At 44.1% G+C, this 26921-nt stretch overlaps 1 protein-coding gene across 2 annotated transcripts in view; it reads right to left on the bottom strand.

The window, feature by feature from the left end:
- The window catches only part of SERPINC1 (serpin family C member 1), a 29545-nt gene extending 6000 nt beyond the window's left edge, over positions 1-23545 (bottom strand). The window contains exons 1-4 of one of the 2 annotated variants that reach the window (XM_077276271.1): positions 23089-23545; positions 6582-6958; positions 3256-3471; positions 2956-3093 (exon numbers count right to left, since the gene is read on the bottom strand). In XM_077276271.1, coding sequence (XP_077132386.1) covers positions 2956-3093; positions 3256-3471; positions 6582-6958; positions 23089-23095 — 738 coding nt within the window. In that variant the 5' untranslated portion in view covers positions 23096-23545. Of the gene's footprint in view, positions 1-2955; positions 3094-3255; positions 3472-6581; positions 6959-22701 lie in introns of both variants that reach the window. The other variant, XM_077276272.1, reaches the window with a different exon arrangement.
- Positions 23546-26921: the final 3376 nt, after the last annotated feature.

Genomic DNA, 26921 nt, shown 5'->3' with positions numbered 1-26921 from the left:
GTGGAAGAGGGGTTTGCTTTGGATTTTCTAACCATAAACGTTCCTCCTGAGCAGTTGTCTTGTGGGGTCTGTCAGACCTGGGCTTGTCAAACACATCTCCAGTCTCTTCAAATCTTTTTTTAATTCTTTGTACTTGACGCCGAGACACATTAAAGGTGCCAACCACCTCTGCAGTGGATCTGGTCTTCAACCTCTTGATAATCCAGGCTTTGGTCGCAGGGTGGATTTTTGGCATGTTGTCAGAGCTCAAGTTGCAGTTCAAGTGAAGGTCTGGGGTGCTGGGTTTCTTTTTATACACACACACTAATTAACCGATCATTTACTGAGCACAGGTGAGGATGTAAACTAGGATTGGGTGCATTATATGACCAGGCGACAAAACTTTTGTCTTGCCAAAATCTGACCATTCTGTGTCCATTAACTGATCAATATTTCTGCATTGATGCCAATTTATTTTCTTAACCTAAACCACATTTCGGAGGATTTCAGCTTTCAAAATAATAATTTACACAACAAATGGATGAATTTAACGTCAGGTTATAAGCTTTTATTTACATAACATGGATAAGCGACATAACTTCTGTCAGGGAGTGTATATGGTAGCCCTCTTAGAGTATAATGCAGCCCCCCATAGAATATAATGTAGCCCCTTCATAGAATACAATCTAGCCCTCCTCATATAGTATAATGCAGCCCCCATAGAATATAATGTAGCCCCCTCAAAGTATAATGAAGCCCCCCATACAAAATCTAGCCCCCCCATAGAATATAGTGCAGTCCCCTCAGAGTATGATGCAATCACCCCTCATGGAATATAATAAATTTAATACATAGAATATAACGTAGCCCCCATAGAATATAACTAGCTGTTTCCAGCCAGCTAACGCTCGGCACGCTCATTGCTATCTAATTAACGCTGCTGGTGATTAAACTAAAGTAAATAATGACAACATTCAATAGCGCTTACGCAGGTGGTAATTTAACTTAAAATGAAGTTAATAACAATAATAATCATTACAAATCTGAATAATACTAAAAATACATTTTATTCACAGTGTAAAATCATAAAATTGTGTGCGGTGATGGGGTGGGAGGGCGGGATTGTGTGCGGTGATGGGGTGGGAGGGCGGGATTGTGTGCGGTGATGGGGTGGGAGGGCGGGATTGTGTGCGGTGATGGGGTGGGAGGGCGGGATTGTGTGCTGTGATGGGGTGGGAGGGCGGGATTGTGTGCGGTGATGGGGTGGGAGGGCGGGATTGTGTGCGGTGATGGGGTGGGAGGGCGGGATTGTGTGCGGTGATGGGGTGGGAGGGCGGGATTGTGTGCGGTGATGGGGTGGGAGGGCGGGATTGTGTGCGGTGATGGGGTGGGAGGGCGGGATTGTGTGCGGTGATGGGGTGGGAGGGCGGGATTGTGTGCGGTGATGGGGTGGGAGGGCGGGATTGTGTGCGGTGATGGGGTGGGAGGGCGGGTGGGCGGGATTGTGTGTGGTGATGGGTTGGGGGGCGAGATTGTGTGCGGTTATGTGTTGGGGGGCGGGATTGTGCGGTGATGAGGTGGGGGCGGGATTGTGTGCGGTGATGGGTTGGGGGCGAGATTGTGTGCGGTGATGTGTTGGGGGCAGGATTGTGTGCGGTGATGTGGTGGGGCGCGGGATTGAGTGCGGTAATGAGGTGGGGGGTGGGATTATGTGTGGTGATGTGTGGGGGCGGAGCTACTGTGCAGGGGGCGGGATTAGCGAGTAATCACGATGCCTCTTATATATACAGATATAGCCCTCCTCCCCATAGAATAATGTAGCCCCATTAAAGAGTATGATGCAATCATCCCTTATAAAATCCAATACAGCCCTCCCCCATAGAATATAATACAGCCCACCTCCCCATAGAATATAATGTAGCCCCGCATAGAATACAGCCCCCCCCTCCAGAATGGCCCCACAATCCAGTACTCACTCATTGATATATTAAAAAAAATAAACAATCCTCACATCTCTTCGTGCCCCGCGCTGCTCCCGGCTCGGCTCCGGTCTCAGTGGCTGCAGTCTGCCCGTCACACAGCTGGTACGTGATGAAGTGATGTCATCGCACACCCGCAGTGTCAGAGGAGAATGATGGGATAGGGAGCATCAGCTGACGCTCTCTCCTCCATCATTGCTTTGAACTGTACTGGCATCATAGACACCGGTATAGTTGAATGCGCGGCGCTAGCGGGCGGAGGCGGCGCTGGTGGGGGGAGGCGGCGCTGGCAGCAGACGACTGGCCGGGCGCTCCTGGGAGAGCAGGGGCCCTAGGCAGCTGCCTTGTCTGCTTGCCGCTAACGCCGGCCCTGGCTACAGTTCAGGCTCCTATCAACTCCCCTGCAAGACGATCACAGGGAGCCAATGAGCGACTGACCGCTGGTGGCCAGCTGAACGCCCCCGTGATTGTTGTGTGATTTCTTCTGCGATGTCCAGCCTGTGGCTAGGCGTTATTAAAGCCTCTAATTTTGGCTATATACAGCAATACTTTGTCATTATTGTATATAGTATCAAACAATTGCAGGTTTAAAGTCCCCTAAAGGGACTAACAAAGTAAAACAAAATAGAAAAATAAAGTTTTTAAAAATATATATATAAAGAAAGATTTAAATCACCCACCTTCTCCCCTTTTATCAATAATGAAAAAAAGGTATACTGGTGTCCAGAAAAGTTTGATCTATCAAAAAATAAAATTAATTAAGCGGATAGGAAAAGAGAAAAAAAAAATTAGAAAGCCATAATTGTGGCTTTCAGATGCAATAAGAAGCAATCAAAGCAAAGTATGTACCCCAAAATGGTCTTAATAAAAAAAACACCAGTTTGCCACGCAAAAAAAAAAACCAAGCCCACATGTTTGGCATCTCCTTAATCGAAATGACCTGGAGAATTAGGTTTCTCCAGGTTCAGCAGTGTGAACATGTTGTGCAACTTCGCACCTTGAAATAGATGACGTTCACCAAGACAAGGATGGTATCTTCTGTGATGGCACCTTCTGGGATCACATCAGTGATTTTCTTCTCGGTCTTATTGGACACCCAATTATTGATGGTTTCACGAGACGCTTCAGCTTTTTCCTAATACACAAGAACATAAATATTGAATATTACTATATTAATCAAATCACATTAAACTCCAGAGCTGAAGTCATATGATGAAGTCATATCACTTACACAGTGAGACAATGATGCTGGGCCTATGAGAAATACATTTTCATTTTGCATAGTAACTCCACATACCTTGAAGTTCAGAGGCCATAATTTAGCTCCATAAACGGCCTCACTAATTTCTTGATACGTCTCATTAAAGGTCAAAGACTTTTCGCCAAAGAGACGATTGGTGGATACCAGTTCTGATGACTTGTTGGCTTTTCGGTATAGTCTACAGTTCAATTTTGCAAAAAAAAAATGGATTTGGTCGGAGGCCTTTTCAGAAACTTGGTCAAAGTGGAAAACCTATTAGAACAAGTAAATTAATTATTTAAAGGCTATAAAGATAGCTGAGGTTTAGCTGGAAGTAAATATCGGATTATACAAGATTGTGAGGAGTATGGTCAGCATTTTACCACTTCTCTGCTACTTAGGTAGTCCCCCGGCGGCAAGGATTTGAGTGGCCTACAAGAACACCCAAGGATCCTCCGACAAGCTCAAGGCCACCATACACAGATACTGTTGGCCGAATGATGCTTTGGCTGATCATTCCGCTCGAACCATCCCGGCTGACAGTTCGGCCGGTAGCTTACCTCCAGGAGAGCAATACAATTAGCAGTCCAATATTGGACATGCCCAATCCACCTCGTTCCAGATAAGCAGTTGGCTGGTGCCTCCTACACGTTAGACTGTTGGCCGAACCCATCGTTTTCAGCCACTTTAGCCTGCATTAGGCCAATGTGTTAAGTCATGAAAGAATAATAAGTCCAAAGGTCAAGCAGAAGACAACCCCATGTGGAGATGCCTTTGGAATCATTAATTTGCCACTGAGTTTTAAGTCTTTGATCCAGAAATACACAATTAATTGGATTGAGAATATGTCCTGTGTGCTTATAGTTTTCTGTAAAGATGGAGGATGGTCCCTCAGAATAATTTCCTCTAGAAAGTTCATGGAAACCTAATTCAACACAGCTTGGACGTAGTGTAATTTGGCATGAAGTTTAGCACTGGTCAACGGGAAAAGTTTAAGAATCCTTTGCCTTCATTATATATACAGGTCCTTCTCAAAAAATTAGCATATAGTGTTAAATTTCATTATTTACCATAATGTAATGATTACAATTAAACTTTCATATATTATAGATTCATTATCCACCAACTGAAATTTGTCAGGTCTTTTATTGTTTTAATACTGATGATTTTGGCATACAACTCCTGATAACCCAAAAAACCTGTCTCAATAAATTAGCATATTTCACCCGTCCAATCAAATAAAAGTGTTTTTTAATAACAAACAAAAAAACCATCAAATAATAATGTTCAGTTATGCACTCAATACTTGGTCGGGAATCCTTTGGCAGAAATGACTGCTTCAATGCGGCGTGGCATGGAGGCAATCAGCCTGTGACACTGCTGAGATGTTATGGAGGCCCAGGATGCTTCAATAGCGGCCTTAAGCTCATCCAGAGTGTTGGGTCTTGCGTCTCTCAACTTTCTCTTCACAATATCCCACAGATTCTCTATGGGGTTCAGGTCAGGAGAGTTGGCAGTTGGCCAATTGAGCACAGTAATACCATGGTCAGTAAACCATTTACCAGTGGTTTTGGCACTGTGAGCAGGTGCCAGGTCGTGCTGAAAAATGAAATCTTCATCTCCATAAAGCATTTCAGCCGATGGAAGCATGAAGTGCTCCAAAATCTCCTGATAGCTAGCTGCATTGACCCTGCCCTTGATGAAACACAGTGGACCAACACCAGCAGCTGACATGGCACCCCACACCATCACTGACTGTGGGTACTTGACACTGGACTTCAGGCATTTTGGCATTTCCTTCTCCCCAGTCTTCCTCCAGACTCTGGCACCTTGATTTCCGAATGACATGCAAAATTTGCTTTCATCAGAAAAAAGTACTTGGGACCACTTAGCAACAGTCCAGTGCTGCTTCTCTGTAGCCCAGGTCAGGCGCTTCTGCCGCTGTTTATGGTTCAAAAGTGGCTTTACCTGGGGAATGCGGCACCTGTAGCCCATTTCCTGCACACGCCTGTGCACGGTGGCTCTGGATGTTTCCACACCAGACTCAGTCCACTGCTTCCTCAGGTTCCCCAAGGTCTGGAATCGGTCCTTCTCCACAATCTTCCACATTGTTTCCTTCCAACAGACTTACCATTGAGGTGCCTTGATACAGCACTCTGGGAACAGCCTATTTGTTGAGAAATTTCTTTCTGGGTCTTACCCTCTTGCTTGAGGGTGTCAATGATGGCCTTCTTGACATCTGTCAGGTCGCTAGTCTTACCCATGATGGGGGTTTTGAGTAATGAACCAGGCAGGGAGTTTTTAAAAGCCTCAGGTATCTTTTGCATGTGTTTAGAGTTAATTAGTTGATTCAGAAGATTAGGGTAATAGGTCGTTTAGAGAACCTTTTCTTGATATGCTAATTTATTGAGACAGGTTTTTTGGGTTATCAGGAGTTGTATGCCAAAATCATCAGTATTAAAACAATAAAAGACCTGACAAATTTCAGTTGGTGGATAATGAATCTATAATATATGAAAGTTTAATTGTAATCATTACATTATGGTAAATAATGAAATTTAACACTATATGCTAATTTTTTGAGAAGGACCTGTAGATTAACTTTAGTCATATGTTTGACCTACAATCACTACTTATCGCGCATCAATAGAATACTTGATAAGTGTCTGATTGCTGAGGATCCCACCGCCGGGACCCTCATCAATCACAAGATTGTGGGTCTGATGTCAACCATGCGTGTGAATGGGGCAGTATGAGGGGTGTCACTCCTTTTAAAGATTATTGGAGGGACGGAGTTAGCCGAGCGCTGTTCTCATATCGGTGGGACCACCAGTAATTCTGTTGATATGTAATAAGTTATATCTGTAGGACAACCAATTTAATGTAACATATATTCAACTGTTGAGGCAGGACAACTGGATAGTTAGAGTTTCCTTGAAAAATGACATTAGAGGGGTTGTCCACTACTTTGATATTGAGGATAGGTCATAAATATCAGACGGATGAGGGTATGACACACTGCACCCCACAGATCAGCATCTGGATGTAAGCAATATACGGAGCAGAACATCACAGCACAATACACTATATAGTGAGCATTTCCAAGGCCTGCAGCTCATCGCCTATTCAATTCCCTGCCATTTCTAGGTCTTTACGGAGACACTTTTCTGACCATAAACTTCCATTAATTGCAGCCACTGTAACGTGCGGTTTCACTGTCTATACGTCTAAAGGAAGCATACTACTACCTTAAATATGGCCACCCTATGGAATAAAAAAATAAAATAGAAAAAAAAAATTTCACATAGACATTCCCTATAAAAGAAATGGGAAATGGAAAAGACACTTAAAAACAAATTCTTACAGCACTATTTTGCACTCACCTCCATAAGCTGCTTTAAAGTGTTATCACAAGCCCCAAGCTTTGCCATGGTGAAGGCCTGAGAGATGCTTAGTGGCGACATAAAAAGGTTTTCGACATTGGTCTTGGAGTCGGCTACAATTTTGAAGAGGTCCATAGCGAACCTGGAATTTGCATTGGAGAGTTCCCAGACCCTAGGGTTAGTATTTTCAGGGATCTTCTCTGGAGGAGAGGCCTCCTTCTCCTGTTGTTCCTCCACTTCTACCACTTCCTTACGATAGATGCACATAGGGTTCAGAGGAATGTCTTTGGGTTTAGCAATGCAAATATCAGGATATTGGGCGTGGGAAGAAACCAAGCCCAAAAGACTTAAGAGCAGTGCTGGAAGGAGATGCATGCCTACAATAAATGTGAGAAGACAGGCCATAAAACATTTACTAACTGCAGTGTTATAGGAAAAAGGTCTTTCATGGAACTTTTATGCCTTAGATTTCCCAGATTTTCAGTTACTTCCAAGTAGGAAATTTAGGATAAATTGTTATCTGACCGATGCCTTCAAACGTTCTCTTAAGTTGGATTGAGAATTGTAAAACTTTTATATGCTGATATACACGATAGCACAATGCCATGGCCAAACTAGAGACCTGACATTTTCAATACAGGGGTAGACATATCAATGGTGCAACCTGTGCATCTGCACAGGAGCCCAAAAGGTAAGGGGGCCCATATCCATCTCCAAAGCAGCCATCAGCTTCTGTTATAAACTAGTGGCCTGCAAAGGGCCCATATACTGTTCTTACACAGGAGCCTTTTTTGGGCGTCCATCACTCAATATAAGACTTGGTTGCACACTTTCGAGAATCCCTTTCTTGGTGCTGGAGCCCCCCGATGTCAGCTTTATTTGGTGGAGGAAATTGGCCACTGCAGCGCCACCACAGTCCCTAATTCATGACATCAGCATTTTTTTTCCTTCAACATTCATAACCCATTATTTGACATTAGGGCCCAAGTGGAACCAATTAAGGAGCCAGTAGTGCCCACCGCATTGTCCATGCTCCGCCCAAGCATTCATTGGTCATCTCCGACCAACTTTCAGTACTGTGTTCTTAACCAATTCCAAAAAAAATACTGACAACCAAAGGTTAGATTTGCTTCTATCTGTGAATGCGTTTCTACACCTCGCCTAAAATCACCTTATAACCAGCCTAACCCAATACAGTAGCCACTGTAGGGGTTCATTCTCTCTCGTAGGCGTTAGGCATTAGGTAGCGTTCACACAAGCAATGCAGTTTTGGTCAAAATGCACAGCTCAGCTAGCCCCAGCTCAGTCAAACAAAACAGCCATTGTCCATAGCACCCACTGATCCTTGTGATTCTCTGCATGTGGCCTGTGCATTTAATCATAATCACATATGTCAGTGCAGGCTCACTCAAACATTACAGTCCTTTCTCCCGAAGCAGACTTCATACACAGAAGAGGCACGATCCCACCAGTTGTGGTATCCCCTTCAGCAGCTCCCAGCGCCAAACTGTAGTGTTCAACTCCGTGCACAGTTCACGCTGAATAGGCCGCAGCTTCCACACGGTTCTCTGCAGCTCTCATAAACAGACAGCTTAGGGCAGACTCCATTCATTGAGAGACTATAGCAAGTCTCGCTCAGATACAGCTCACATTTTGGCTGATCACTCATCAGTAGCACACTTGACTCTGCTTCACCCAGCAGACTTGCGCACCTCTGGAGACTGTCATACACAGAATCCACTTCCTGATTCTTAGCAGGAAACACTACAGATGCATCCCTAATCACGACTTGCAGAGCTGAAATTTAAAACTGTCCTTCCCAGCTATGGTACATATCACCCCCCTTTGCCCAAAACAGAGGGCTGGTCCCAATCTGCCAACCAAAAGTGCCAACATGTGGGTCACTCTACCAAAACTGAATATTTTCTCCCAGCTTCTGGGGAACACCATTCACACACGGCTCTGCTATCTACAGCTAACACACATAACTCTGCTACCTACACAAAATGCTCTGCTACCTACACAAAATGCTCTGCTACTTCCAGATTACATGCAATGCTTTGCTACCTGCAACATGCAGTCTGTCCAGTACTAAAAACAACCGAAACAATTGCACAAGTACCAAACTGCTCTGCAGACACACAGCCTAAAAATGCTGTCACATCATAATACTGCAAACTCACTGCGCACACGCACTGACGCTGGCATGAGCTCAGTACGCTACATCCTCCTCTATATCCAGTACAGCGCGGAAAGTCACCCTTCACATCATGTGTACATCACCAGACGTCATGTGGCCTCGTCACTACAGGCGACTCCTGGCAGCATACCAGACTATTGGGTGCTACCATTTCAGCCCACAAATACCATAGCATGCAACAAGTCCTTGAACACTTCCACCTGGTGAGACACAGGACCACAGTGTGTGCGTATGTTGACCTGGGCTATGAGATAGTTATTGGCATTGCTATTAATACACATTACCTCCACCCCAGGGACTAACACATACGGAAGTGTGGCCCTTTCCAGGGTCATTAATCTTTCGGAGTCCAGAAGTTTTATCACTTGTACGCCGTTCCACAGTCACCTGGAACACCTTATGTCCCCGCCAGGATGAGGAAAAGCACTGCAAACTGGGTAGGCCGAGTAGGCCTGCGCCAGCCAATACTGCAGTCCACTGGACCCCGGCATTGTGGACCCTGTTTCTCCTCCACACAACTATACTTAGAAATGGCTCCCAGCACTCCACCGAGCTGGACCAGTGATGCCATAACTCCGAGGCAATGTCACCTTCTGGCCAGAGAGCTCCTCCATGCTTCCAGACCGCGACCCCAACGTTGTAGCCTCCTTTATCCAGAACATTGAATCCTTATACTGCAATCACCTGTTCTCTCTTCACACCCACATTGCATCCACCAATTGTAGGGGGTTCCCGCTTTCCTGTAGGCATTCGGCAGCGTTCACACAGACAATGCACCTTTGGTCCAACCACGTGCAGTTTTTATTGCTTTGCACAGCACCAAAACAGACCTGCAGAACCAGAATTTAACTTTGTCCTTCCCAGATATGCCATACTACCTATTCCCATCAATTTGTCCTGCCTTGCCAACAAATACATTTTCTTTCCTCCCTGGCACCTATACCTGTATCCCAATCCTAACTTCTCCTAAGGGGGGCCTCTTATAATTCTGTTTTATTGGCATATTTATGCTTTATATTGTTTTTCTTATTTCACACCCTCTGACTACTGTACTTCCTTATACAGATACCGAGAGGGCCACCCAAGTCACCATTTTTTGGCTTTGCCTCATCCCACATTGAATAAGCTTCCATTCTTTTTAAAATGTGATATCTGATCAATGAACAAGGGAGGAATCCCTCGAGATCTAATCTAAAATGATGGTACTTGATGCCCTAAATGTCCGTGGTAATAGGCTAGATATAGGTTAGATATTTAGTTTTATATCCAACTGGACAATTCTTTTTCTTCCAGCACTTTCTACACCGTAATATCCATTATACAAGGTGTCCCTAAAGTCTGGACACATAGGCAAAAATATATACACTACTCCCGAAAAGTTAGAGATTAGTGATGAGCAAGTGTACTGGTTGCTCGGGTGATCTCCGAGTATTTGTTAGTGTTCGGAGATTAGGTTTTCATCGCCTCAGCTGAATGATTTACAGCTATTAGCCAGCTTGATTACATGTGGGGATTCCCTAGCAACCAGGCAACCCTCACATGTACTCAGCCTGGCTAGTAGCTGTAAATCATTCAACTGCGGCGATGAAAACTTAATCTCTGAACACTAACAAATACTCGATCACCCGAGCGTGCTCAGGAAAACCCGAGCAATGAGTATACTCGCTCATCACTATTAGAGATATTTGCTCTGCCCTGAAATTTTGCCCGAAATCCAAAGTACTGCAGTGCACACTGCACAGTCACCAGGAAAGGTCAAAGAGCCCCGGCGCATGCGCACTACAGTACTTTGCTCTGTCCTAGTCAGAGCAGAGAAGTACGCCTGCGCAGGAGCGCGATGCCGGGGAGACTGTGTGGATCACATAGGGATAAGTCATCCACACAAAGCCAGAAGGAAGGCATTACAAGACGAAGGGAGAAGCCGAACCAAGTCCAGCCACACTCCTCAGACCAGACCACCCCGCAGGGGAGTATGATAAAAGGTATTTTTCTTTTCTTGCAGGTCTGGTTGGGGGCATTTATACAGCTTTACAGAATGCTATATATCAGGCCTGAAAGTTGGTGACTGTATCCCATATAGGCCAAACCTGGTGACAGGTTCGCTTTAATGGCAAAATTCAGAACAGGTGTTTGATCCATGAATAGGCCTATACATTTTGGGGTTCAATTAGAATTGGTATTATTCAGTCCTCCACATCATGGTGTTCACATATGGACATCAAGAGACCAAGATGACATCTAACAATTGATCAACATAACCTCGCCATTACGAGGCTTCAAGCAGGATGTTCTCAAGACGGCTCAGTGGCCACTGAGCTTAGAGTGTCAGAGTCATCAGCAGGTTGCAACAGAGATACAGAGTCTGGAAGAGATACAGAACGGCAGAGAAGTGGACGTTCTTTGGCCACATCCCACACTGATGACCGCTTAATTGTGAACAATGCCCTTTGGAACCGGATGATGAATGCCACACAACTCCAGGTAAATTTAAGGGAGGTGAGAGGCACCCAAGTGTCACATTAGACCGTTCAAAACCTATTTACATCAGTGTGGTCTGTATGCTAGATGACCTGCAAGGGTACCTGACACGCTACCCGGCACAGGCGTCATCGTCTGGGAACATCTACACTGGGAAAGGAACCAGTGGGCCTCAGTGCTATTAACTGATGAAAGTGTTATTATCCTAATGGCAAGGATCACTAAAACTGACCTGCTAAGTAAAAGGACAAGCTCTGGGGATGTGGGAGCTGTACTGACCGCAACCCTGATCCTATCAACACACACTATAGGCAGCCGTGGAGCGTTTCCTAAAATCCTAGACGCCTCTTCACAGCCTGAGAAACTAGCTACCCCTAGAGAGAAAACAAAGCCTCACTTGCCTCAGAGAAAATACCCCAAAGTTTAGACAGCCCCCCACAAATAATAACGGTGAGTTAAGGGCAGGGCCGGTTTTAGACAAAGTGGGGCCCTAGGCAAAAGTTTAAAATGAGGCCCCCAATGCTCACATACATATTGCACCATGACGCTCACACATTTTGGTTGCATTTACATGCATTGAGTTCAGACCGTTTGATGCGTGCGATTGACAACATTGAAGTCGTTTGGCTCTTGTTTCTCGGCCTCTTTACACCGTCTGAGGATGAATGATGGGGACAGAACACTAGTAGATCAATCTGTCCCCATATAGTATAATGTTATAAGCAGCAGGGCTGTGTATACACACACATACACACACACTCTAGTCTGTTCAACCAATATTTTAAAATGTGCATGGAACACACACACTATCGCTGTATGTTTATATAGAATAATGCAAAAAATTATATATATATATATATACACACACGACACATGCTTATACACACATACATGTACACGGCACACACTTATATACATACACACACACACACATATGGCATGCACTTATACACAGACACATACATAGCACACACATTTTATATATATATATATATATATATATATATATATATATATATATATATATATATATATATATACATACACACACACAAACACACACATGGCACGCACTTATATACACACATACGTACATGGCACGCACTTAAACACATATATGGCACGCATTTATACACACACATACATGCACGCATTTATACACACACATACATGCACACTTATATATACACACACACACACGGCAAGCAAAGACACACTTATACACACACATACACGGCACACACATGCAGCACAACAAATGCTCATTTGATACATGTGATTCACATAAGCACACACTACACATGACACACGCTATACACACCACACACACACACACACCTTTATGCTGGAGGGAATGAGATGATGCACACTATCAGATGCAGCTCCTCCTGCTCCCAGCAGACACCTTTCTGCCCTCTCCTCTGCTGGGACTGCCGACAAGAGCAGGAGTTGCTGACAGCAGGACAGGAGCCATCATCACCAGGAGCAGCACACACAGTGGGACGGTGCTCTTTACTTATCTGCTGGGTCTCTCTCCCTTCCCCTCAGAGGCTCCGTTCAGCAGGACAGGGCACTGGCCAATGAGCACTTCTATCACGCTGATGGGGAGGTTCAGTGGCCGCTGCTCCTGTGCTTCACTGCAGGCTCCTATTTTACTGCTACAAACATTTCCAGAGTACATGGCCTGTGGTGACATCACGGTCACATGGCAGGTCACCTGATCGTGATGTCACTACAGGTCCTTAATCAGTCTCTACTCGGAAGCTTCACTGATAATGCTATTATCAGTGAAGCTTCTGCTGTAGATGCTGGGGGCCCCCAAGGGACTGGGGCCCCAGGCAGCTGCCTAGTCTGCCTGGCCCTAACGCCGGCCCTGGTTAAGGGGAAACCACAAACGTAGAAATGAAAACAGATTTAGCAAATGAGGCCTGCTAACTCTAAATAGTCAGAAGATAGCAAGGAATCTGTGCGGTCAGTATTAAAATGCTATGAAAAATAATCCACGCAGAGATTACAAGAACCCCCACACCGACTCACGATGTGAGGGGCGCAACTCTGCACCCCAGAACTTCCAGCAAGCAAGAAAATCACATATAAGCAAGCTGGACTAAACTCATCATATACTGAGAAACATTTTCAAGGAAATAATGAGCAAACATGAACTAGCAAGACTTAGCTTCTCCAGGAGGAGACAGGTCACAAGCGAAGTCCAGAGAGATCAGAACCAGTACTGAATACAACGACAGCAGGCAACCAGTAAAGGTCCAGGTGAATTAAATAGGAACCAGAATAGCAGGAAACGAGACAGCTGAGCCACCTACAAACCAGCCGTATCGCTAAAGGCCACAAGAGGGAGCCTAAGAACAGAACTCACACAGTACCACTCATGACCACAGGAGGGAGCCCGAGAATGGAATTCACAACAGTACCCCCCCCCCTTGAGGAGGGGTCACCGAACCCCCACCAGAGCCCCCAGGCCGATCAGGACGAGCCAAATGAAAGGCACAAACCAAATCGGCCGCATGGACATCAGAGGCGACAACCCAAGAATTATCCTCCTGACCATAGCCCTTCCATTTGACTAAGTACTGAAGCTTCCGTCTTGAAACACGAGAATCCAAGATCTTCTCCACCACATACTCCAATTCTCCCTCGACCAAGACCGGAGCAGGAGGATAAACAGAAGGAACCATTGGCACCACATACCTCCGCAACAAAGACCTATGGAACACATTATGAATGGCAAACGATGCTGGGAGGTCCAAACGAAATGACACAGGGTTGAGGATTTCGAGAATCTTATAAGGACCAATAAACCGAGGCTTGAACTTAGGAGAGGAAACCTTCATAGGAACATAACGAGAAGACAACCATACCAAATCCCCCACACGAAGTCAGGGACCCACACAGCGACGGCGGTTGGCAAAGCGCTGAGCCTTCTCTTGTGACAGCGTCAAATTGTCCACCACGTGGTTCCAAATCTGCTGCAACCTATCTACCACAGAATCCACCCCAGGACAGTCAGAAGGCTCAACCTGACCTGAGGAAAAACGAGGATGAAAACCAGAATTGCAAAAAAAAGGCGAAACCAAAGTAGCAGAACTAGCCCGATTATTGAGGGCGAACTCAGCCAAAGGCAAAAAAGTCACCCAATCATCCTGATCAGCAGAAACAAAACATCTCAGATAAGTTTCCAAGGTCTGATTAGTTTGTTCGGTTTGGCCATTCGTCTGAGGATGGAAGGCCGACGAAAAAGATAATTCAATGCCCATCTTACCACAAAAGGACCGCCAAAATCTGGACACAAACTGGGATCCTCTGTCAGACACAATGTTCTCCGGAATACCATGCAAACTAACCACATTCTGAAAAAACAGTGGAACCAAATCGGAGGAGGAAGGCAGCTTAGGCAAGGGCACCAAATGGACCATTTTAGAAAAACGATCACAAACTACCCAGATGACAGACATTCTCTGAGAGACTGGAAGATCCGAAATAAAATCCATGGAAATATGCGTCCAGGGCCTCTTCAGGACAGGCAAGGGCAAAAGCAATCCACTGGCACGAGAACAGTAAGGCTTGGCCCGAGCACAAATCCCACAGGACTGCACAAAGGAACGCACATCCCACGACAAAGGCGGCCACCAAAAGGACCTAGCCACCAAATTCCTGGTACCAAAAATCCCAGGATGACCCGCCAACACCGAAGAATGAACCTCGGAAATTACTCTACTGGTCCATTTATCCGGGACAAACAGTCTCTCCGGTGGACAACGGTCAGGTCTATTGGCCTGAAATTCCTGCAGCACCCGTCGCAAATCAGGGGAGATGGCAGACAAAATCACCCCCTCTCTGAGGATACCAGCCAGTTCCGAAACTCCCGGAGAGTCAGGCACAAAACTCCTAGAAAGGGCATCAGCCTTCACGTTCTTCGAACCCGGAAGATATGAAACCACGAAATCGAAACGGGAGAAAAACAGCGACCAACGAGCCTGTCTAGGATTTAGCCGCTTGGCAGACTCGAGATAAGTCAAATTCTTGTGATCAGTCAAGACCACCACACGATGTTTGGCTCCCTCAAGCCAATGTCGCCACTCCTCAAATGCCCACTTCATTGCCAACAACTCCCGATTACCAACATCATAATTCCGCTCGGCAGGCGAAAACTTTCTTGAAAAGAAAGCACATGGTCTCATCACAGAGCCATCAGAGCTTCTCTGCGACAAGACAGCCCCTGCTCCAATCTCAGAAGCATCAACCTCGACCTGGAAGGGAAGAGAGACATCCGGCTGACGCAAAACAGGAGCCGAAGAAAAACGACGTTTCAGCTCCTGAAAGGCCTCCACGGCCGCAGGAGACCAATTCGTCACATCAGAACCCTTCTTGGTCAAATCCGTCAAAGGCTTAACCACACTGGAAAAATTAGTGATGAAGCGACGGTAAAAATTAGCAAAACCCAAGAACTTCTGAAGACTCTTCACCGATGTAGGTTGAGTCCAGTCATGAATAGCCTGGACCTTGACTGGAACCATCTCAATAGTAGAAGGAGAAAAAATAAAGCCCAAAAAGGAAACCTTCTGGACTCCAAAGAGACATTTAGAGCCCTTCACAAACAAGGCATTGGCTCGCAGGACCTGAAATACCATCCTGACCTGCTTCACATGAGATTCCCAGTCATCAGAAAAGACCAAAATATCATCCAGGTACACAATCATAAATCTATCCAGATACTCTCGGAAGATGTCGTGCATGAAGGACTGGAACACAGAAGGGGCATTAGAAAGCCCAAAAGGCATCACCAAGTACTCAAAATGGCCTTCGGGCGTATTAAATGCTGTTTTCCATTCATCGCCCTGCTTTATACGCACAAGATTATACGCTCCACGAAGATCTATCTTGGTGAACCAACTGGCACCCCTAATCCGAGCAAACAAATCGGACAACAGAGGCAAAGGATACTGAAATTTGACCGTGATGTTATTTAGAAGGCGATAATCTATACAGGGTCTCAGAGAACCATCCTTCTTGGCCACAAAAAAGAACCCCGCACCCAAAGGGGATGAGGACGGGCGAATATGCCCCTTCTCCAAAGACTCATTTATATAACTCCGCATAGCGGCGTGTTCTGGTACAGATAAATTAAAAAGTCGTCCCTTAGGGAACTTACTACCAGGAATCAAATTTATAGCGCAATCACAATCCCTATGACGAGGTAGGGCACTGGATTTGGGCTCATCAAATACATCCTGGTAGTCCGACAAAAATTCAGGGACTTCAGAAGGAGTAGAAGAAGCAATAGACACCAAAGGAGCATCGCCATGAATCCCCTGGCAACCCCAACTTGACACAGACATTGCTTTCCAATCCAGGACTGGATTATGAGCCTGCAGCCATGGCAGACCCAACACGACAACGTCATGCAAATTATGCAACACAAGAAAGCGAATCACCTCCTGATGTGCAGGAGTCATGCACATGGTCACTTGAGTCCAGTACTGAGGTTTATTCTTGGCCAATGGAGTAGCATCAATTCCCTTTAGAGGAATAGGGAATTGCAAAGGCTCCAAGATAAAACCACAGCGCCTGGCAAAAGACAAATCCATCAAATTCAGGGCAGCACCTGAATCCACAAAAGCCATAACTGAGTAGGATGACAGAGAACAAATCAAAGTAACAGACAAAATGAATTTAGGTTGTACAGTACCAATGGTGACAGACTTAGCGAAGTTTTTTGTGCGCTTAGAACAATCTGAGATAACATGAGCAGAATCACCACAGTAAAAGCACAACCCATTCTGACGTCTGTGATTTTGCCGTTCAATTCTGGTCAAAATCCTGTCACATTGCATAGACACAGGCTTCTGTTCAGAAAATACCGCCAGATGGTGCACAGGTTTGCGCTCCCGCAAACGCCGATCAACCTGAATGGCCAAAGACATTGACTCATTCAGACCCGCTGCGTGGGGAACCCCACCATAACATCCTTAAGGGCTTCAGAAAGACCCTTTCTGAAAATCGCTGCCAGGGCACACTCATTCCATTGAGTGAGCACAGACCATTTTCTAAACTTCTGACAGTAAACCTCTGCTTCATCCTGACCCTGAGAAAGAGACAGCAAAACCTTTTCTGCTTGGTCTACCAGATTTGGTTCCTCATAGAGCAATCCGAGCGCCAGAAAAAACGCATCCACATTTAGCAATGCAGGATCTCCTGGCGCCAGAGAGAATGCCCAGTCTTGAGGGTCACCACGTAACAAAGAAATAATAATTTTAACTTGCTGAACAGGGTCACCAGAGGAACGAGGTCCCAGAGAAAGAAATAACTTGCAATTATTTTTAAAGTTCAAAAACCTAGATCGATCTCCAGAGAATAACTCAGGAATCGGTATTTTAGGCTCGGACATAGGACTGTGAATTACATAGTCCTGAATGCTTTGTACCCTTGCAGAGAGATGATCCACACTAAAGAACAGACTCTGAATGTCCATATCTGCAGCTGAATTCTGAACCACCCAGAGATTAAGGGGAGGAGAGAAGCAAAACACACTGCAGAGAAAAAAAAAATGAACTCAGGATTTCTCTTATCCCTCTTCTGCGATGCATTAACACTTTAATGGCCTGCTGTACTGTTATGATCCTGATGGCAAGGATCACTAAAACTGACCTGCTAAGTAAAAAGACAAGCTCTGGGGATGTGGGAGCTGTACTGACCGCAACCCTGATCCTATCAACACACACTATAGGCAGCCGTGGAGCGTTTCCTAAAATCCTAGACGCCTCTTCACAGCCTGAGAAACTAGCTACCCCTAGAGAGAAAACAAAGCCTCACTTGCCTCAGAGAAAATACCCCAAAGTTTAGACAGCCCCCCACAAATAATAACGGTGAGTTAAGGGGAAACCACAAACGTAGAAATGAAAACAGATTTAGCAAATGAGGCCTGCTAACTCTAAATAGTCAGAAGATAGCAAGGAATCTGTGCGGTCAGTATTAAAATGCTATGAAAAATAATCCACGCAGAGATTACAAGAACCCCCACACCGACTCACGATGTGAGGGGCGCAACTCTGCACCCCAGAACTTCCAGCAAGCAAGAAAATCACATATAAGCAAGCTGGACTAAACTCATCATATACTGAGAAACATTTTCAAGGAAATAATGAGCAAACATGAACTAGCAAGACTTAGCTTCTCCAGGAGGAGACAGGTCACAAGCGAAGTCCAGAGAGATCAGAACCAGTACTGAATACAACGACAGCAGGCAACCAGTAAAGGTCCAGGTGAATTAAATAGGAACCAGAATAGCAGGAAACGAGACAGCTGAGCCGCCTACAAACCAGCCGTATCGCTAATGGCCACAAGAGGGAGCCCAAGAACAGAACTCACACAGTACCACTCATGACCACAGGAGGGAGCCCGAAAACAGAATTCACAACAGAAAGTCAATTCACGCTGAACAGAAATGATGGCAGTCAACGATGTTGCAGTCATCAAGGAGAGTGCAATGCATCAGCCACTGTTGTCCCCAGATGAGCCTTTTGTGGTGGTGGCGTTACAGTATGGGCAGGTGTGTCTAGTGTCTGTCCTACACTTTCTGAATGATTTTTTTTTTGTGTCATTAACATTGGTGCGTACTGTGATTTCCCCTCTGTCCACCTGTTCTTGTTTGGTGATTTTATATCTTTTGTACTTAATAAAGCATGTATTTTATGGGACCATATGGCTGCTTGTGTTTCTGTTTTCTGTTTTCCTATATTGATTGGCAGCTGGTCCCCATTATCCATATAAAGCATATATTTATCTATAGAATGTGCTGTGATATTGTAAGACTTTTCTAAATATGCTGGCTTTAATATCTTTATGTTACTTTCTGAATGATACAGTAACAAGCCAATACTACTTGAATAACATAATTAATCCAGTCATTGTGTCTTTGCACGTACAACACAGGCCAATTTCATCTTCATGGACAACAATGCTCCAGCTCATCGAGGTTGCATCTTTAAGGAACGGCTGCTGTTGACTAGGGTACCTCAAATGGAGTGGAATGCACTTTATCCAGACCTAAATCCCATGGAAAACCTATGGGATCAGCTGAGTCGTAGTGTAGAGACTCGTAACTCTGTGCCCTAGAACCTCAATGACCTAAGGGCCGTCCTTCAAGAAGAGTAGGATGCCATGCCTCATCAGAGAATAACTCCACTTGTGAACAGCAGGAGATGTCGTCGTCAAGCTGTAATTGATGCTCAAGGCCACATGACAAGTTATTGAGAAAGTGTGAGATTTTTTGGTGGGGTATACCCACCACTGTTGTTGGCTTCTGTTTCAATAAATTGTTTGAAATGAGGAAATCATCATTAAATGCTTCTACTTAAATTAATGACTTTCATGATAAAATATCACTGTAGCGTCAACTTTTCACGTTTTCCATAAATTTCGCCCGAAAGCCAAATATCCCTAACTTTTTGAGTGTAGCGTACTTTCAAGAAATTACATTAAAATTTAATTCAATTGGAATATTACTGTAGCTTCTTCAATATGATGTCTATCATTAGCAATGCAAAGGTTGATGCGTTTTGCTAAATTCTATTATAATTAAATTAATTTAAATTATAGTTAATTCCTGTATGTCCAGACATTAGGGATACCCTGTACAAAGGACTGAAGTGACCTCGGTAATTATAGATACAGGTAGGACCGTTTTTTTTATGGACCTGACAAGACTAAAGTCCAATAAACATGATGTCCTATATTTGTTCATGCAATGAGCAACCAAACAATCCCAACTCCAGAGATACAAACAAGCTGAAGTTTCTTAGGCCAATTTCATATTTTAATTGTTACGAGTGCTATCTTTTATTTTTACAGATAGACCACTGACCCATTACAATGACCATGCTTCATCACATTTCCTTTTTTTTTTTTTTTTTTTTGACAATCACAAAAATTTTTTTTTAAAAATGGAGACATCTTGCACTTTGATCTGTTTTGCAGATAAAACTCCTCAATGCAAGTTAAGAAGCTAAGAATTTTTTCTTTGCCGTGTTTTTTTTTAATTCAGGTTTTGGCTTCAAAATACGCAATTGCAGTTTACTCTGACTATTGAGTTATTATGGTGAACATTTATTGCAGAGTTTTTTTGGTTGTTTTTTTTTTTCCATGCATTTTTTTTTTAGTGCAAAAACACTGGAAGTCTCTGTGCAGAAGGAAATTTTGAGGTGTTATGGAGCAGAAACTGAACGAAAAACTCTCCAAATCTCAAAACTCCTCAACAAACTTGGAGTTTCAGCTCAGTTTCTAAGTGCACATAGAAGTCTTTTGGACACATGTGGGAGAAACTGCAGAGAAAAGGGTCAAAAGTAAACTTTTTTGTGCAATTTCACGTTGCAAAAACGTTGTGATGTTTCAAAGCCCTTTACGCCAGAATTTTTGCAAACTCGCTTTGATTAATTGAAACCATTGAAACATCCGGGCAGATCAACTGGACTTGGAAATTCTCCATTGTGACAAGAAATACTTAAGATACCACTCTATTCTTTGGGTGAAGGAAAGTCCCAATGTTGCTAGATTTAAAGATTTGCCTTGGAAATTTACTTATTTTCTATACTCTCCATATACTGAAGATGTCCGATATAAATACACTGCCATGTTGTGCATACAAGTAATGACATTTGTGATATGTACGAGGCCCATGTAATACATTTATTATCTTGCTATCTCTATCTGGATTTCCTCTGTGTTTGAGATTATCCTCACAATTAAAGAAGAAAAATCAGCATCCTATGACATATTACCCTGTGTGAGTGCTGCAGTGACAGCTCAAGTGCCTATATGAACTCCCTCGTGATGGTCTTTAAAAAAAAAAAAAAAAAAGTGCAATGATATTTGCATTACGCAGCCAAAGTGGCAGCAATCATATAACTAAGGGCGCAGTGAAACAGTCGTATAAATCGGACCAGATCGGAAAGCAGTGCACAGACTGGCCGGCAGCTCATCGAAGAGCAGTGCACAGACTGGCCGGCAGCTCATCGGAAAGCAGTGCACAGACTGGCCAGCAGCTCATCGAAGAGCAGTGCACAGACTGGCCGGCAGCTCATCGGAAAGCAGTGCACAGACTGGCCGGCAGCTCACCGAAGAGCAGTGCACAGACTGGCCGGCAGCTCATCAGAGAGCAGTGCACAGACTGGCTGGCAGCTTATCGGAGAGCAGTGCACAGACTGGCCGGCAGCTCATCAGAGAGCAGTGCACAGACTGGCTGGCAGCTTATCGGAGAGCAGTGCACAGACTGGCCGGCAGCTCATCAGAGAGCAGTGCACAGACTGGCTGGCAGCTTATCGGAGAGCAGTGCATGGACTGGCCGGCAGCTCATCAGAGAGCAGTGCACAGACTGGCTGGCAGCTTATCGGAGAGCAGTGCACAGTCTGGCCGGCAGTTCTCCTCACCCGTGGGTGACAGCTTTATGTATTTCTATGCAGCCGTCACACACGGCTCTGGAGAGCCGCCTGCCAGTCCGTGCATTACATTCCGATCTCGGTCCAATTTATACAACCGTCTGACTGCGTCCTTAGGCAGGTATAAAAAAAAATAGGCATAAAAACCTGAACTCCCATTATTTCTACCAAAAGTAAACTTCAATCACTATGTGATTCTATGACCTATGTTTGGGTCAATAACGTAAGTCCGGGTTTTGTGTCTTTATAAACCCTATATGATGTATAGAGCCGTGACTTTGGCGGCTGGTAAGGCTTCAGGTGCCAATTTCCATTTTTAGTCTCAATATATTGGTGTAAATGTGGACAGCAGCCATAGAATGGCACGAATTTCAAAGCCCTGTGCACAATTTGAGCCATGTCAGACAACTATGTTACCCTCTACTACTGTTAGATTTTCCCCATAGTGTTGGAATTTCTACATTACGGACATGTCTGTCTGGTGCTGAAGGGGTGTGATGAGGATTTGGTGCATTTTTGATATAGCAGCAGCATTGCCTGCATCAGTTTAATTACCAGAATAAAAGGTGGATATTATATAGAACGGAGACGTAAATCCAAGTATGATTAAATAAAACACGGTGGTTTATTCAACAGAGTTATTTTTCATCAGGAAATGACCACATGTAGAAATTCAACAAATAAAATGGATATTTACAGCAAGAAAAATTTGCATGCTGTGGTTCAACAAAAAAGAAAAAAAAAAAAGAGCACCAAAGGTCAATGACCGCAGCGGTTAAAAAAAAAAAAAAAAATGCACAAAAATATGCAGTGGGAAAAAAACGCACCAAATACTAATCGTGAGGGTCCTGAGAATGAGGAGCCTCGATCAATCACATTCCCCATAGAGGGTTATCGATCATTAACCCTTAAAACAATAAATAATCATGAAACCAATAAGAAACCTAATCCCTTATATATATATATAAAACACCTTAAAAAAAGTAATTTTTACCTGTTTTTTTTTCTCTTCCGCTCTTCAGTGATTGTCTGTGTTGTGGAAGACAAAATACCCAATGTCCCCTCAGCCCAGGTACTGAACGTCCCACTCCCCCGGGGTCAGGGACATGGGGTGAAAAGGTGCATGACCAACCAGTTGAAATCTTAATCTGAGCTTTACTCTTTACTTTGGGTGGGAATTATTTTTAACTCTTTTGTTTCCACACAATCTAGCTATATAATCTTGCAAAACACCAGGAAAATCGCTCCACAAACAATAATATAGTTTATGTCAATCTCTAAAATACACAGGAATGTTAATATTTTTAGTATAGCACACTAATATACTATATGTTATATTAATATAGCATAAAATATGGTAAAAGAAAAAAAATATATATACCCTGCATGGAGTGTTTAGGAGACAGTGGAGGGCAACCAGTCAGTTTGCAGCTTTCATTTGTGAAGGGGCTTCTTAAAAATGAACCGTTGAATCCGATTGGTCGCTCAGTCCTCTTAGCCTTTGCACCTATTTTGATTAATCTGCCCCCCCCCCCCCCCCAACGTTCCGTAATTATAACTCCATATGCCTACTATTTAGTTCAGAGGTTTATAGAACTACTTTATTCTATGAACTAAAAAAGGAAAACAAGTGTGGCATTTCTTCTACTGGTGCATACAAGTTTGCCAACAAGTGGATTTTGATATAAGAGCATTCCTCCATGTTTCAACATCCCAGTCCTAATAATATTAGAAAAAACTAACACACAAGTGCAGATAAACCAGAGCACAAGATGCATTTCGGACACGATTCTTGCAGTGCAGTAGAAAGCCGGCTGTGAACATGCCCTTATAATGATGAGACCAGTAACATGACAAGTTTACTTAGCTGTGATTTCCACATCCCATCGGCCAGTGACCGTGTAAATAACGCCACAGCTCGGCCTGGTTACTCAATAACAGAGGCAATCTGAAGGGGAGTGCCGAGGGGTCTCCTCCACCTACCTATCCTAATGGCTGTTCTGTGATCCTGTCTAACTACACACCTTTTAGAAAGGATGGGGGCTCATTAATACCCAGAATGTAAAAAAAACAAACACACACACAAAACACTATTACAGAGGGCCCAAAATATAAGAACGCCATCTCCTATAAGTGGTTTTAGTTGGGGGTTAGGCAAGATCTAGAGGTGCTATGTGCCCTAACAATCAACCTTAAAGGGAGGCCCTACACCGATCCCAAGAACTGGAGCTCAGAACAACGCCATGTAAATGGGGCAGTAGTAGTCGATCACACGCACCTCCTCTTTATTCACTCGCTGTCAGAAGACAACAGCATTTAAATAGAACGAGTGCTGGTGCTCGCACGCACCAGCTCCCATCGGCGATCGCGGAGGACCGATGGGTTACTATGACTGCTGAAGACCTCCGTCGCTGTCATTGTTGTGAAATATGTACACTCACCGGCCACTTTATTAGGTACACCATGCTAGTAACGGGTTGGACCCCTTTTGCCTTCAGAACTCCCTCAATTCTTCGTGGCATAGATTCAACAAGGTGCTGGAAGCATTCCTCAGAGATTTTGGTCCATATTGACATGATGGCATCACACAGTTGCCGCAGATTTGTCGGCTGCACATCCCAAAGATGCTCCATACAAGGCAGGATGGATCCATGCTTTCATGTTGTTTACGCCAAATTCTGACCCTACCATCCGAATGTCGCAGCAGAAATCGAGACTCATCAGACCAAGCAACGTTTTTCCAATCTTCTACTGTCCAATTTCGATGAGCTTGTACAAATTGTAGCCTCAGTTTCCTGTTCTTAGCTGAAAGGAGTGGTACCCGGTGTGGTCTTCTGCTGCTGTAGCCCATCTGCCTCAAAGTTCGACGCACTGTGCGTTCAGAGATGCTCTTAGGCCTACCTTGGTTGTAACGGGTGGCGATTTGAGTCACTGTTGCCTTTCTATCAGCTCGAACCAGTCTGCCCATTCTCCTCTGACCTCTGGCATCAACAAGGCATTTCCGCCCACAGAACTGCCGCTCACTGGATTTTTTTTCTTTTTCGGACCATTCTCTGTAAACCCTAGAGATGGTTGTGCGTGAAAATCCCAGTAGATCAGCAGTTTCTGAAATACTCAGACCAGCCCTTCTGGCACCAACAACCATGCCACGTTCAAAGGCACTCAAATCACCTTTCTTCCCCATACTGATGCTCGGTTTGAACTGCAGGAGATTGTCTTGACCATGTCTACATGCCTAAATGCACTGAGTTGCCGCCATGTGATTGGCTGATTAGAAATTAAGTGTTAACAAGAAGTTGGACAGGTGTACCTAATAAAGTGGCCAGTGAGTGTATATATCTATATGTGTGTAGTGACGTATGTCTAGGGCTATGTGTAACTAGCAGTAGTTGATCATGTCCTGAAACTGCAGGCCTCACAAAGGTCACAGCATACATATCTTGAGAAGCTACACATTAAGTGTGATCTATAAAGTAAATCGATCTCCACTCTGGTACTTATGTTAAAAGAATCAGCTTTATTAAGACAAAAAAACATTTAAAATGAAGTTACTATATGTTAAGGAAGGTACAAATCCACCAAAGGGACTATCCGCCTGAGGAAAAGGCTATAGGCTGATACTGAGGTAATACACCTTCATATACCTTACTTGCTACATTATATATATAAGTGCTAAATACATTGGGAGTCTGATTTTTAAGTATTTATTAGGTATATATGTTTTCCCCATTAGGGGTGCCTTTTGAACTGGGCTTCCTATATTATAGCAGCGATAGGTATTTGTTTACAATCCAATAGCCTATACTTTATATTTATGCATTTTCCTCAGGCGGATAGTCCCTTTGGTGGATTTGTACCTTCCTTAACATGTAGAAACGTCATTTTAAATGTTTTTTTTTGTCTTAATAAAGCTGATTCTTTTAACATAAGTACCAGAGTGGAGATCGATTTACTTTATAGATCACACTTAATGTGTAGGTTCTAACGTAGTGGTACATATACCCCTCGTTTGGGAGGGAGTTGTTTTTTTTGAAATATTGAGCAAGTTAATGTGAATATATCAATTATTGACTGTTGTTTAAACAGAGCTCACATAATGGATCTAAGAGCCAAAGAAAGCTTTTGGCAGGCGAAAGCAACTAACATGTTTAAGAAGGGTGCAGGTCCTATGTCTACTTCCGTATCCTACAATCAACAAGAAAATGTGAAAAAAATACAAAAATGCAGTGCACAAAAAAATCAAAATATGGTGGACCAAGATCACTTTGGAAAATTATATCTCACAAAAAATTATTCCCAGAGGCCTGAGAATACATCTCTTTCCCACATTTAATTACGTAATCATAAAGCACTGAAATACACTGTGAATGAGAGCGAAATGGCTCAGCTCTCCCAGGACACCCCCAGGGCATCCAATCACCAGGACTGCTCCAAACAGAGATAAAACCAGAAAAATAGAGCAAAAAAGTCCACACATACATAATTATGTATAAAAAGTATAGACAATATTTTATTATTACAATCAGACATATAGAACAACAATACCATAAATCAAACAAAAAAGATGCAAGAGTGTACTGTAAACACTCTGCAAAACAGGAGAAAAACAGTAGGGAGGAAGCATAACGGAAAAAATGAGTAAAAAGAGGCACTAATAATAATTTCCCATCTCATATGAGTACGCCAGACAAACACCTATTGTTAAACAAAGGGTCCCAACGGTATCCCACATATGTAACCAGTACACATCAGGTGAAACATCATAACGGCTTACCCATGTTAGTAGTCATAGAGAGTGCCCCCTCCTTCTCACTGCCCCCGAACGCACGTTTCGCCAGATGGCTTTTTCAACAGGGTTCAGTTTATAGCCTGTCCCATGGTGTTTAAATAGTGGCAAAACCGGAAGTGTCGCCGGACAAACGGCGCATGCGCGGTGGTGTCCGGTGCGCGTCACCGCCGAACCAGCCGCAGCTGGGCGTGCATGTAGGTGGAATAACACCATGTGACGTCAGATGACATACACGCCCAGCTACAGGCGGCCGGAGCGGCCAGAACGAGCGATCCGGACCACAGCGGGCATGCGCACTGCCGGCGGCCATGTTTAAGAAGACCACGGTGGCGACCATCTTTGGGAAGATCATTGAGAAACTACCAACTCTCATAGTGTATGTGCTAGTGAAAGTGCACCTATACAGATTAGGTAAACGTATTACA

Source organism: Ranitomeya variabilis, chromosome 8 (genome assembly GCF_051348905.1).
Source record: "Ranitomeya variabilis isolate aRanVar5 chromosome 8, aRanVar5.hap1, whole genome shotgun sequence".
Taxonomy (NCBI): Eukaryota; Metazoa; Chordata; class Amphibia; order Anura; family Dendrobatidae; genus Ranitomeya; species Ranitomeya variabilis.
This window is presented reverse-complemented; position numbering and strand designations above follow the sequence as displayed.